This window comes from Vanessa tameamea, chromosome 22 (genome assembly GCF_037043105.1).
Source record: "Vanessa tameamea isolate UH-Manoa-2023 chromosome 22, ilVanTame1 primary haplotype, whole genome shotgun sequence".
In the NCBI taxonomy this organism is placed as follows: Eukaryota; Metazoa; Arthropoda; class Insecta; order Lepidoptera; family Nymphalidae; genus Vanessa; species Vanessa tameamea.
This window is the reverse complement of record NC_087330.1, coordinates 7,354,127-7,370,039: the sequence shown is the minus strand read 5'-3', so window position 1 is coordinate 7,370,039 and position 15,913 is coordinate 7,354,127. Positions and strand designations below refer to the sequence as shown.

General features: G+C 31.4%; 1 protein-coding gene across 4 annotated transcripts in view; it reads right to left on the bottom strand.

Moving 5' to 3' along the window:
• LOC113397642 (uncharacterized) overlaps nt 1-15,913 on the bottom strand; it is a 113,631-nt gene that overhangs the window by 14,354 nt on the left and 83,364 nt on the right. For all 4 annotated transcript variants that reach the window (XM_026636061.2, XM_064218465.1, XM_064218466.1 and 1 more), the window contains 2 exons: nt 3,756-4,015; nt 26-262 (listed from right to left, as the gene is read on the bottom strand). In XM_026636061.2, the coding sequence (XP_026491846.2) occupies nt 26-262; nt 3,756-4,015 (497 nt within the window). The remainder of the gene's footprint in view (nt 1-25; nt 263-3,755; nt 4,016-15,913) is intronic.

Here is a 15,913-nt window from a genome sequence, read left to right as displayed (position 1 = left end):
AAAGTGAACATCATATTTTACTTACGATAAAATCTATGTCGTCGTAACCGCTCTCCACGAACAAAGGTTCGTAATCGTGCATCCCAAGTCCAGATAACCAGACACCTAAGCTCGACGCCACAGACGGACTCAGACTTGATTCAGAACAGCTGAGACCGAGTCGTGATGTGAACTCTTGCTCGAGTTCCGACACGAAGACTGATTCCCGGACGAGTTTGCTGCCAAATGAAGCCATTATCTCCGAGATCTTGGCCCACTCCTCCTGGCAAAAAAGAATTAAAATAAATAAAAGAAATTCATATTAATATGAAAATAGAATAACTTGTGGGTACTTTGTTGGATATTTGTATAAGTAAATATTGACGGATGAATTATTTCAAACAACGCATCAGTATGTGCCATCCGAATTTAAATTAAACGTATTACACACAGCATTTCCTTACAATGGTGATGCTCGCTAAACTAACAGTTCCCGAATGCCTCAAATACATCTTTACGTTTCCACGCTTGTTGACTCACAGCTCTTTTAAAGGCACCAAGCCATTCATGGTTTCCGGTATATTGTTGTGGTCTTTTCGTATTGAAAAATCGTAAAATCATACAAGCATAGACACTACGACGTATGATATTTAATTGTAATAATTTAATATTTCATAAAATAAGTCAGTAAAAATGTATAACGAAAATTTACAATAAAGTACCAATTAATTCTGCGAAAACCGATCGATTTTAGTTTGGTCGAATTTAAAGATTAAATCGATCACTTTAAATAATTTGCAGTATATTTATAAACCAATTATATTAGCATATTACAGCACCTGCCGTCAGCGAGGAGGGTTGAACACCTGCCCAACATACGCATGACTAAGAGCATTTATGTTTATCTAAATATAGTCCAGGCAGACACATGACAATCAAGCAAAAATTACTAGCAATTTATCTGCTTAACGAAAGTGATGCAAGTAATTATTTTAATAAATAAGATATTTTAAATGCAAGTTGTAGCTGCAATGATTCCGACGCGTACTTTTAGGGTTTAGTATCAAGCATTTTTTTCATTTCTCAACAAGAGCCTTTAAATTAATGTCCATAATACGAATCACCATAGAGATTCTACTTCAGACGACATAACGGTCGCAATAACAGCACTAAGTGATATTTAATATTCATAATTAACAATATATTTCACAGCATTGACCAATTCTTACGTTTGAGTTCGAATTTACCTACATTTATCTATGTATACAGGCGTCTTATAGAACGCAGAAAATAAGAAGTCATGAATGAAATAGAATTATAATTCAGAATTGTTGTTGGCTTGAGGATCGGAAGGCTATAAACAACGGATACGCTGGTAAACGTTCGAAGATAAGGTATTCTAGAGATTCAATAAACGATGTCAACGCCTTTAAGCCGCTTCGTAATCAACACACTCATTGAATACGAACATCAAGTCTTCATCCGGGTGATATAAGAGTTAAATACATAAAAAAAATATTCATCAAAATCGTTCCAACCGTTTAGTTCACTTACAAAAGATAACCAAAACTGGGCCTCACTCTAAAAGTATATCATTTACTTGGCTTCAATACTACAATATAAAATATGACAATGAGGATGATGTTCATATATACTTATCAATCGTTTAAATAAATGTTATCCTTGTAACAGATGGCACTGTCAATTGTTACCGTAACTGATGAATAGAATAACTGTTAAGTCAGCGGTTTCCACTTAAAATTCATGTTTAAAAAAATTCAGGCTCAAATATACTTTTTAAATACTTTCAACTGTTTCAGCTTAATATTTTCACATAGTTAATGTCTCCTGTGTAATAATGTTAAACTAGTAAACCATAATGTTACTTACAGCACAAGTTATGTCAAATAAAGCAGTTTGTATATTTTTTTAAAGGTAAAATTATGCGCTCCTATTCAAGTCAGGAGTTTAATTTAATTCAGTGTAATAGTTGTCAATAAAAATCAACCAAAGCTCTCACGATCTGTGCGAAAACGCTTAAAAATCAATAACTAAATTTGAATTCGTTGATACGTAATATTATTACAATAATTATTTTTACGAATAATATAAAAATTGATTTATCGATCTTGAAATCAACATACGCAACAAATAAATTTAAATAGTTTTATGTGTTATTATTGACTAATTTTCAGGTTAGGGGGCGTGGCTTTGGCGTTCATCAAGTGTTAGGTACAAAAATGTACTCTTTGTTCCTTGCTTGGAATACATACTTCTTATAAATTTCAACAAATTTGATTCACTGGTTTATCCATGAAAACGTAACAGACATACAGCCAGATGGAGGCATTTAAAATATTCGTATAGATAACGTATTCAAACGTTTTGTGTCACGGCAACAATATCATTGTTTGGCCATGAATTAAAACTGCTGATAACATTTGTTAAACTATTATTTATTTACATTAAAAAGGCCAATTATTTTTTTCAACTCTATTTGCCAATGTAGATAAGATTGGCTATATAAGGAATGGTTAAAATATCTTACGGGACCAATGTTATAGGCAGCGGTTACCATCAGGTCCCATTTATTCATCCACATATGCAATAAACAAAGACAAAAACACAAAAAATACCATTACCAGTAATATTTACTAACATAATCCCTACTAATATTATAAACGCGAATGTAACTCTGTCTGTTTTTGAACCGATACAGATTAAATTTCGTATGGAAACTCTACGGGCGAAAACTATTGTCAAATATATTAGGGGGGTTTATTTATTTACCACCACTCGTCACATCAAGCGACAATGCGTTATTTTAAAGTCAGTGTAATTACAGTACTTAAATACTACGGTTGGTGAACAGGCTGATTCTTCAAACACGTTCTTAATTGTAGCATGTCCAAGGTTAAGTAAAAAATTCAGAGCACGTCACTAGAATTTAATTAACTCTTTATTATAGTGCAGGTGTGCTAATTTCAACTTCCTGTTTCTGTCTTTCAAAAGATCATAAAAACATCGAGATGTTCGTGACCGCATCTGGAAGTGCTCGTAACATCCTCTCGAAGGGCTAATAATAATTTAATATGTTACATGTTACGCCTAATTTGAGGTATCCTATTTAACCGCTAATTTCCATGGCTTCCTGCCTTTGTGTCGTTCCATGGACACATGAACAAATTGCAAATCTGCATAATACTACTGAATGAGGAAGATTGTACGCAAATATGTATTTGTTCGTTGCATTTTGAATGTCTTATACATATTTGTTGAAAATATGATTTATGTCAAAAAACATAAATTATGTCGTAAAACCAATCTCGAAGGAGACCAGCTAAATACGCAGGTCATATTATAGTTCACAAATGTGTGCTCAAACATAGTCCGATGTCTAACTGTCATAATCCGATGGAAAGGCAAATCTGTCACGACCGAAAAGAGTTCAGGCGCAGGAACAACTGATTTACGCACTTTCCGAGACACGGGAGTGTACACTTCCAACTTTCAGACACCAGGTGTTTATAAAAACCTAACAACTTTTTAGCAGCCTGACCTGAGGCTTGAACCGTTTAAAGAAAAATAAAGAACTTTTTATTTTGATAATTTATATTTTCATTACTGGTGATGCTGGTGGCTTATCAACATATTCTATATTGTACTCTACCACTAAACACCAAAAGCCTGTACTGGGTGCACTACGAATTGACGGGTAAGTAAAAAAAAATATTACTATAAATTATATCTACTATAAGAATATATGAAAGTATCACCTGTTCATCAAATGGACTAAGTATTGAAAGCGACTTGTCCCCGCTCTGCGTGGAACTGGTCGTATTACTCCTGCGCCTGACTTCCTCTTCAACGCCATTGGTCCTCTCGGCAGTTCCATTACTGCTGACGCTGTTCAAATTCTGCTCAGTCGGCGAAGCGTCGTATACCGACTTCAGCTTTCGCAAAGTTTTCGGTCGCTCGGCTGGCATCGGCCGGAGACCGATCCCGTCGAGGGTCGTAGTTGAGCCTTTGAAGAGGCCTGTGGACAAGTTTATTTTATTAGACTCTATTCTAAAGTATTAAGATTTATATTATCCTAGCAAAATCCAAAAGACGTTGTCGTATATTGCGAACGGTACAGAAGTTGATGTACTGATAATGATTCATCTAGCAGTGAGTTACGACAATAGTATAAAACTCATTTCCTTGAATATTATTTTCGAACTCTCATGGTGAGTGAGTCAAAACAGACGATGAAAAAATAAAAGTTGTCAATCTTAACCAAATAATAGACATTCAAACCCGGGTAATTACCAAATAATTTAAACGTGCTTAATTTTTGGTCTCGACCTATGTATCTACTAATTAGAGCAACTTAGAGGAATAAGCTGCAAGCCTTCTCTAAAGAAGAGACTTTAGCCTAGCATTTGAACATCTATCCATGGTGATGAGTCAAATGGTGTCGGAGTTTATTAATCTCTAACAAACCAACAACCATTTTTATATACATATATATATATTGGACAATATTTTAAATTGAATTGTGTTATCAATGACAGTAATTTCTTGTATCAATAGTCGTTACATAATTCAAACGATAATATTGTTATTAAAATTATCGCTAGGGAATCTAGGACACGAGAATCTTGGGGACGAAGTTCGACATTATTTTAGTGTACGCGTATATTTCTATTATGAACCTATAGATACGATGACTCATAGAATTTGATAAAATAATCTAACTAAATTATTTCACTGAAAATATAAAAAATAGACCAATAAAATTAATAAATGAGTGGGTATAAATAATGACTGAGCCTCTCATATTAAATGGTCTAAGTATTAGGTTAGCTAATTTTTTAATTTGCCGCACCGCGTTTCGGAGTTTTTCACTTGTATTATCTATGATATTTACTTGGGGGTAGGATTTTGGATGGTTAATATTACTTACGTCACCAAAATCAATGGGCTTAATCAGGCAGTCTATTGGCCGTATATAATAAAAATAGGTTGTTTATAAAAAATAATTCTTAACTTCAGATTTAATGTGGAAACCTATTTCTATTTTTAAGCTTCCAAATAACAGTGAATTGGTTATTGGTTTTAATACTAATTTATTCGTATTAAAATGTTATTTACTTTTGCATATGATTAAATAATGTTTATTATTTTTATCTTTTTGTTTCGATAAGCCCGTAATGACTAAATCTCTCTTGTATTAGCAGTTAGCAGATAATGTAAATTAATTTAAGGTAAAACGCAACTCTGTGATAAGCGTTTCATTCACAATTATGTACAAAAAGAGTGAAACTAAACAACTGATTAACCATTCAGATCAAGGCTAGTGATTTAAAACTAGAATAAATTAATTAATAATATAAATTTAAACTAAAAAAAAATTCTATAGAAAAATCGTGTCATAATTTCTATTACCTTTAAAAATTGTTTTTACATTTCTGATGAAATATTTTGCCCTCGATCAAATTTAACCAATTTAATATTAAGACTTAGGGAATAACATATAAAAACCTAGAATCTATTTTTTTTTAATTACTGATAATAATTAGAAAGTTACCGTTATGAAGTGCTATTAGTATTTCTTTCATTAAAAATAAAACGACGTTTTGCGTCGCTTACTTACGAAACCTCTAATTAGACATTGATTGCTCTCTTTCTGTTCTAACTGATATGACTTTCGAAAGAAGAAGACACAACATCGATTAACTATTAGTCCCAAAACAACATTTATAGGTTAACCCAAACTCCATCAACTGATCTAAATCGCACGTACACAACCAACTCATTAGTATTGATATAAATAAATGATAACCGAATGAAATTGATCTAACGCCAATACAACATTGCATAAAAATTTCAAACATCAAAATCGCGATTTTGATAAATACAATTGATAAAACTCGTACGATGTCACGGAAAATATGTCTTATCACTTTAAGGTGAAGAATCAATTCCCTTTGAACGATTGAATAAATCAAGTAGCATCATTTTACTCTATATACAAATACGTTATTTAAATAAGGAATAGCGTTCATCGATATTCCTGTTTATCGATTGATAAAATTATACGGATTTACATATTGATATTTAAATATATGCATATGGATGTTGTTTATAATATAAAAGATTATAACTATCTACTCTAATATTATAAAGAAGTAAAATTTGTATGTTTGTATGTAGGAAGTAATCAAATCAAATTCAATAAAATGTTTCACTGGTAGAAATCTACATTATTCCCGAATGCTATAGGGTACAAATTATATTTATATCATACCGTTTTCATTAATAAATTGAACCCGGGTGAGGCCGGGGCGGGTCGCTAGTATAGAAGGATTTGTATGCGCTAATTGTAAGCGTTCAAATCCATAGACGAGCCAATGACAAATTTAGGTTTATTTGTCTACAAACTATCAATAGCAACTTGAAGTAAAGATGTTATTAATAATTTAATCCTGTAAATCCATTCCTGTACCTGATATATCTTACTTACGTTCGATATTTGTCCAAAATCGATCTGAGAGACATTATTTGTTTATTTATTTAAGCCTCATTTATTCCTTAGTATAATAATAGTAATAAGAGTTTTTTTTTTTTTATATAAATCTAATTTTAACTAAGGACCTCTCGACATATAGGCCTCCTCCATCTGACTCCATTTTTTTTCTGTCTTGAGCTATTTTCGTTACTAACTAAGTTACGTCGTAGCTAACTTACGTTCGATAATTGTCCAAAATCGATCTAAGAGACATAACACTATCTAAATTCTAATACAAATGTTCATGAGCAAAATCTTTCAAATTGTCTGAATATATTTTAGCTTCAATTAAACATCTACATATGAACAGGATCGAACATTGTTGTTGATTTGTAAATTAGATCAATATAAAGGAATGCTTTGTTCAGCGGCTATAAACGGAAGCTGATACAATTTGAACCAATTCTAGCTTAATAAAGCGTGTGATACCGCCATAGCGGACGAGGAGTAGTATTTGAATTAATATGAATCAGTCAATTAGCATTTATTATATACACCAAGGGCACGTGTCGTAAGGTTACCGGTAGAGTAGAATAGAAATCACTGTTTTATCGTATCGGGCAAGGTCTCTGTTTATTGTCTTCGATGTATACTCCATTCCAAACATAAGAGGAGAAGAAGATAAACAACATTTGACAGCAAATTGACGCGATATCTTTGGTCTAGCTTGATTAGTCTATGATATTCACTATGGATTTGCAAAAAAACGCCTCTTGAACGTCGACGAAACTGTTATCGGAATTTTGGAAGTAAAATTAACGTGGATGTAAGTAGTTAAGTGTAATAGTGTTGTGTTATAAATAAAGATATATTAGTCATTAACTCTTAGTAGATCACAATATAGGTAGCTGAGTTATTAGCAAATCGTATGAAATTCGTAAATCTATTGCTTATCTTTTCCTACTTCCATCGGAATAGGCTAAAGAAGTTTTGAGTTCAACTCCAATATATCGGCTTCGTTACGTAGGCGTGGGAACGCTTTTTTTTCTAAATTGAGAAGTACCTCTGTAGATAATTTCCGACACAGAAAGGTGAAGAAATTATGTTAAGTTTCAAACGTCAGAAGCCAAACGTATCCTCTAAGTTTTATGTGAAAGAGCCGTGAATAGACTAGAACCACACTATATGAATCAACAAGCTTCGTATGAATCGATCACGAGATTATAATTATAACTTATATGCTAAATATTATATTTATACGCAAACTTTAAATTAACTAGCTGTTATGTACAAGTTAAGCCTTGTATGTGCAAATACTTTTTTAGCATTAGCATTAGCAGCCTGTAAATTTCCCACTGCTGGGCTAAAGGCCTCCTCTCCTTTTAAGGAGAAGGTTTGGAGCATATTCCACCACGCTGCCCCAATGCGGTTTGGTGGAATACACATGTGGCAGAATTTCGTTGAAATTAGACACATGCTGGTTTCCTCGCGATGTTTTCCTTCACCGCCGAGCACGAGATGAATTATAAACACAAATTAAGCACATGAAAATTCAGTGGTGCCTGCCTGGGTTTGAACCCGTAATCATCGGTTAAGATGCACGCGTTCTAACCACTGGGCCATCTCGGCTTTGTTAGATATAACACAAATTTTCAATGAAAATTCTTTCGTTAAATTAATAGTACTCCCTACCTCTCTTTCACTTTCTTGGATGGATATTATGAAAAAAATAACGATTGCATAAAATATACAGATTTAAAACAAGGTGAAAAATTATTTGAAGGCTTTTTCATGAATTTTTACAGATTTCATATATTTCGCTGAATAAAAATAAGTGTCTCAAATGACATGTAAATATATGTAAAGCTTATATTTTTATCTTTTTAAATAAAACCTCTTTGGATAAAAATAAAATTTATAATGCAACTACAAGACATACGATACGAGTACGTTAGATGAACAATACGGTATTATTTGCGCGAGTCGAGATCAGTCACGATTAAAGTCAAAGGTTAGATTCCAATTCTTATCGGATTTAGTGTCTAAAGATAATTTCATCAAAATGCGAAACTTAACAATAAATTCTTATTAAAATTTCATATTTAGCTCACGAAGTCAAAATAAGTGAGATGTCTGTATTTATATGTTTTTAATAAATCTTCGGGTTCGGGTGTAACTTTCTTGTTTATTAACAGATTTCAATAGTGCTCTCTGAGATGAGTTCAGATTTGCTTCAACCTGGTACCACTTTTATTGCTATTGTATATTTCTATACTAATATAGTTTTTTGGGGAAAACTAAATATTTTCAGGATTCCACAACCTACAGCATACCCTATACATATATATATATATATCAGCTTAACCTGCAGCGTTCGTAAAATCCAGATGTCTACAGCCTATATATAAGGAACCTGCCAAATTTCAAGTTTGTAAGTATTATAGTTTCTGAGATTTCGTGAGTGATCTGTGAGTGGTATTTCGCTTTTAAACTCGTATATAGATTTAGTAATTTATATTACCTGTATTTTATGTACTATAATAATCCGTACTAAAATTACATATGACTTTAGGTATATATAGTTAGGTAAGTAAGCAGAGGTTTTCATAGCTAACAACGTATGTTATCGTGAGTGAACGGCACATGGCACCACACAGTAACTACCATCGGGTGAGCGACCACAATGGCCTATTGTTTCTTGCTCGTTTTAACTGTCACTAGTTCTTGCATGAACTACGCTTCACGATTTTAACTGTTATTTATACAGTGTTTTTCAAACTTTAGTAAGTAGTGTCTCTAAAAAATTTAAAAGAAATTAATACAATTCCTTGTTTAAATGCCAGTGTTTCTCAAAGTTATTTAGTGAAGTTTGAAACTCAATACAATTTGAAGAAAATTCAACATTAGTATTGAACTCTTGATATATCTAGACATGTATTACAGAACCGAATAACATAACAAGTTGACCTTAATACGATCGGGTTAAAATAACAGCTCAAATTAAATTCTATAATACTCATAAATTTTAGGAGATCATTAAAGTCGCAGTCAAGCACAAGTTACCTTTTTTAAACTATCGACTCAATAAACTTAATCAATTAAAGATAAAATTTTTAAAATCAATATGTCAAAATATATTGCTCATTCACCCGTTTAAGAACTTGTCTATAAATGTCGTTTAAGGGGTGATTAGTTAAACAATGTCTTGTCTTCTTCTTTCGAATGTCAAATCAGTGATGACTGAAAGAGTAATCAGTATTTAACCAAGCACCGTTATACAACGTTTATAAGTAAGGCCACTAATATTTTATTAACACACTGGCTTTTAAATTTCGAACGTTTGTATTCTTACGAATTTCAAATCTATTATGACTGAAAGTATAATCAGTGTTTAACTAAACAACAAAGAACGTTTATAACCATCGATCACTATTAAGTAAGGCCGCTAATATTTTCATAACACAACGGCTTTTTAAATTTCGAATGTTTATTTTTTTCTTCTTTCGAATGTCCATTCAGTTAATACAAAAGGACTAACCAATGTTCAATGGGTTATTCATAATGCAGTAAAACTTTTTTTATATTATTATTGCAAAGATTTATCTTACATATAAAAAATAGTTTTTGTATCCGTTAGCATTCTCGCGTCATTCAATCGATTCAGTTTATGCTTTGTACTTTGTTGGTACTTGCGTGGAAGATTTTGACGCTAAAAGTACCTTGACCTTGGTATTTCTACGTCAATAATAATACATACGAATATTGTATAAAATTATATGTATTACGTGTATAATTTAAATATATAAATGTGGTGATTCCCATGAACGTAAGCATATTGTCAATGCGATTATTCGCTTAGTACCTATTCTCAATAATTTCAAGATACAAGTCACGTAGTCAGTGAATTTTGTAGAATGTTAGAATCGATCATTATGAATATACATGTTTTTATATTGGAGACTAGCAAATGGGTCACCACAGTAAGTGGTCACCACAACCCATAGACAATGTCGCTATAAGAAATATTAACCACTCCTTACATCGCCAACGCGCCACATACGTTGGAAGCTAAGCATTGCTGTTTGGCGGTAGAATATCTGATGCGTGATCTACCTAACCAGACGGGCTTGAACCTCCTACAACCAAGTAAAGCAATACATGCATACCTCAATCTGTCATTTTATTGAGCTACAAATATAAAATTAAAGAGAAACACCAGTTACTTTTCAAGTTTCATAAATAATTTATATAAAGTGTTTACACACTTTAAAATAATTTAACTCAAATACGATTTTTATAATATTATTATATATTAATGTAAAGATAAGTCCCGAATGAAAATCTGACGAAATCTGAATGTGTGATATATATGAAGATGCATAAACATAATCATTACATACATAAAACATACATTTGTAGAGCTATTATGTTAGAACAAACTCGAAACTCACCGCAGAACACGATCGTGGATTGTCAAAATTTGATATGCGATATTGACTAATAAAATTATAACGTTTAAAAAGAGACACGTAACAAAATAGCGTAACACAGTAAGTCGTCTCATCATTTCACAATATAGGAAGTGAGTGCTTACTACGGTTTGTATGACTGTTTTTTTTATAAGAATTCATAACATGGAAAGTTTTTTGATACGTATAATGCTATAACGTGCTAAAAATTTCAATATGACTTGGTCAACCTGAGTTTCCAAGAACTTCGATTAGTCATGACTTAAATATTAATTTTTTGAAATTGATCACCCCATTGTGTAATACTTCGATCATGCAGAATTTATTATAAATAACCATCATTATAATCACAACAAAATTACTCTTCGTAATTAATTTATATGTATTTCCTGTATTCATTTATTTTTAAATTTCAATATTCACATTTATTATATATGAAAGAGTCAATATTACTTTATAAAAAAAAATGTATACGAAACTGTATTGCCACTAGCTTTAAGTATGTGCAAAATTTTAATCAATTGGTTGGTAGGAATTGGTTTAATTCAGTTCTAAGATTTGACACACTGATTGTAATAGGTTAAGTTAAAAATATACTATAAAATGAAATTAAATCACATACAAAAATATTGCAGCATAAAAATAAAACATGAAATGAAGGTAACATTATAATTCTCCTAATGTTCATGTTTGAACAAGTGTCCGGACATGTAAATTTAGGTCACGTTTTATATAACGGTTATACAAATAAAACTTACAGTTTCCCATCAGTATGGCAATCATTAAATATTCTTAAGCGTTTAACAGCCGTCATCTCTACATTAGTCAGATTTATTTTGAGTAACACCCGATTATCACATGCTCACACTACAAACCGATTTCAAACGTTTAATTCCATAATTCACTGCGTCGAGACCATAAATCTAAGTCGTGTATCGGTTGTAAATTTCAATCTGTCACCGTTTCCTGATAATGTTAAATGTTCTATCACTTATGTTATTGCGTTTAACACTAATTCCGAAGTAACTGATGACACATATATCGATGTAGACGATAAAGAGTGCGTTCGATTAGACGGTCGCAGGAAGACTGTGGACGCAAAATTGCAAGTGAAACAATATTGATAAGAAAACCGTACGTCGGAACGTCACTTATCGACCACTTTATTAATCTGAATCAATTTATTCATGTAGACAATTGTTGAGACACTTTCAGTTGGTGCACGGGAGTTTTCAATTGGTGAGATTTTTGACGATGGATGTTTAAGTACTGACCTTGAATTATGGCTTTCAAATATATTTTTCAATTTGTCTTTGTTCAATTAGCAAGGATAGTATTGCTATTAGAAAACACAATCAAGTCAATAGATTTATATTAATATATAAATTAACATTACATGATTTTAAAATATAAGTTATAGTAGTATGGTAAATTCGAAAATATTACCACGATGTTTATAATACAAAACAAAGATCAAGTTTCAAGTTCAATCGGTAACTATTGATAATCTTATATTTCTAAAATACCACCAATCCAAGTCTTACATAACTATACAAAGTGAGATCATGATATCATAATTTATAAAAACGAGTTCATTACGATACAGATGCAGTACCGCGATAGCCCTGCACTATAATCAGGCATGTGTTCACGAAAATAAACTTTAACACATTAAGGTAGAGTTTAAAATAAATTTAATGTTTTCATATCTATTTAAGCTTCAATGTTGCATCGAAACGAGTTTTAGTTGTAAATTTACATATCGAAGAACAAAATAGTCCGACTGATAATGTTATTACAGCTATTAATCAAAACCCTTGGCTGTCATGATTTGGGCATTTCGTTTAAACTATTTTTTATAACTGTTTTATAATGTGTCGTAACGGAGATTTATTAAGGTGCATTAATGATGAACTTTCTACTTAGGGTGACCAAGTGAATGGTTTTTACTTTGGACAGTAATATAAAAGAAATATTATGTGTGATCGGAAAATAACAAAATGTTCAGATAAATTTTGGTTCACAGTTCTGTGGTGATGGTGCTGTAGTATTATTCCGAAGTTATTCAATTTCGCAGTCCCGTATTAATAATTTAAAATATGGTGACACCAAAAATATATTAGCTACAAAATTGCTTATTATAATATTTATTAGATGCGATTAATATTAACTGTGGATTGTGAGAACCTTTTCGATTTCTTGAGAACTCTTGATTTTCCACGATGCTGTGTGAAACTTAACACGCGCATATTAAATCATAAACTTTTACATATAAATAAGAAATAAATTCATCGAATATACCATCAACAAACCTATACAATTGGTATAATAATATTATAAGGATCAAGAAAGAAAGTCAATAACAAATTAAAAATATGAATACATAATAGTCGTAACTTTTATTATTATTTATTATAAAACAATAAAAAAATAACAGAAAACTAAAGTAATTAGTACAATTAGTTGTAATAAAACAGGAATATAGTTTTTTTACAGTATAGGAAGGCGGATGGGCCGAACAGCTACCTGCTGGCTATTGGTGCTGTAAGAAATATTAATCATTCCTAACACAGCCAATGCGCCACCAACCTCGGGAGCTAAGATGTCCCTGGTGCCTTTAGTTACACTGAGTCACTCATCCTTCAAACTGGAACACAAAAATACTACGCATTGCTGCTTGGCCATAGCATATATGATGAGTGGGTGGTATCTAACAAGACTGGCTTGCTCAAAGCCGTACCATTACACTAGATCATAAACTATTAAACTACAACATATGTATTCAGTTTTTCCATCCCGAAACAACAACATATAAACTTCTCGTGATAAAATATCAAATATATACATATATGTTTATATTATAGAAGTGTATTATTTAATATTTAAAACACGCTTACTATAAATAATACTCAAAGGTCATAGGGTATTTCTCCGTCAGCATAATTCTCTAATAAGAGCATATGTTGTCGATTCATTCTTGTTTTTTCGTTCGTAACCCCGCACCGGAAATTGATACTATGACGTATATACTGAGAGATTAAGAGCAGTACAATATTTGTTGATAATAAAAGGATAAACTTTGGAAGTGATGTTTATTTTTCTAAATATTCCTTGATATAGCTTGAAGTGTTAGGGACAGTTAACTTATGTTAGCCTAAATTAAAAAAACAGAGTTATAGTAAATACACCGTTAAACCACAACATTAAATATATTACCTATATTTTGTTAATCTAAATACATTTTCTATTTACGTAGCATCAGTAGGTATGTTAATATCTAAATTGAAAAATATATTAGAAAATATATTGATAAGATATTCCGTAAAGTTATAGTAAGTGGAATTTATCTATTTCTATTTTATCTAAATGATACGATTGAGACGTGTGTGTTTGCGTGTGTGCAAGATCAATGTCATTGGGCTCTGATAAAGGTTCAGAAATACTTGCTATCAGTGATAAGGAAGGTATCTTGTATAAAACATTGCAATTGGAAACATATCTTAATTCTTTTTATATTAATTGATATACTTAACCATCTCACCTCGTATATGGTTCTGCCGCTGTATATACAAAATATATATATTACACATAGTCATGACCTTTTTCTAACTATAGTTGTTGATTGATGTACTGTACCATCATTTGATGGCGAGAGTTGAGTCACAAGAGTGAATAGTAAGTTAACCTTCGTCATGACAAAATACAAATATTCTTCGAAATACGTTAATCTCGGACAAAAAAGATTTTTTTTTTTAATCAATTATTAAACGTTATTAATATTACTAAAACAGTTCCACTTAACAATACAGGATTATATTAAAGAAAATGAAGCGTGGACTTAATATTTATTGATTTCTAGGCAGGATATATAAAAATTTAATTTCACTTTATTGACTTACTCTATAATTAAAATAGTGGAAAAGATTTAAGATTTACTACTGAGTTTCTCGGCGGTTCTCAGTAGAATCTACTTTCCGAACCGGTGTTAGTTTTACATTTGATTCAACATTGTAACATGACGATTTAAAAGTGCTTTTATGAGCCTCCTTGAATAGTGATTATGTTGATTTTGATTTTAACCGATTGAATAAATATAACTCGTATTTTTGATTCTAGCGATATATAGAGTCATGTCATGTCTTTTGTCCAAATCGCCACAAAAAATATATATTTATAAAAAGCTATACACAATGGTAGCTGTAATTTCTAAATCAATAATATATAACCAGTCTTTTGTTGGCCGTTAATAGAAACAAACAAACAATTTCTTTATAAGTTTGACGCATGTTGTAATACGTCACGGTTTTCTGAAACGACACAAATTATTTTTGATGATAAGATTTGTGATTGGTTAAAAATCAAAACACTCGTCATTGCAGCAACATACAAATCATATAATCTTTCGTGTAAATGGCTGTAATACCATCTCCGTTATAATAAAACGTTTTGGAAGCACGCCACAAACCTAAGGAAATGTTGCCCTTTAAAAGATAACCACGGTAACTTAACACGGTTTTTATCATAAAAAACGTAAATTTTTTGAAGAGATAAAAATTAAGTTAATATGCACTGCAATTTAAACTTTATTCCGTCCGATTAAAATTCATTTTGTATTGACGATACAAAATAAAGCAATCACTTTAAATTTTGTAACTCAATAGTTCCCGTGTGGTTTAAATGTATTTTTTTTACATCAGCACATATGGCTACAATATTTGATCCTTATATAAAAATGTCGAATAAATAATAAACGAGAAGAATTATTTAAAAAAATGTATTAAAATAAAATCAAGCCTGTATTCGATTTAACTGAAATCCTATATGTTTTTTTTTTAATAGTTTAGGGATGTTTCTACAAGTACCTTTGATTACGAACTTATTTCATTGAAAATTGTGTCATAACCTAGCCTTAAAAGGAAAAACCAAAAGATGAGAGATTAGTCAACGTATTGATTGCACTGCAATACGTTAT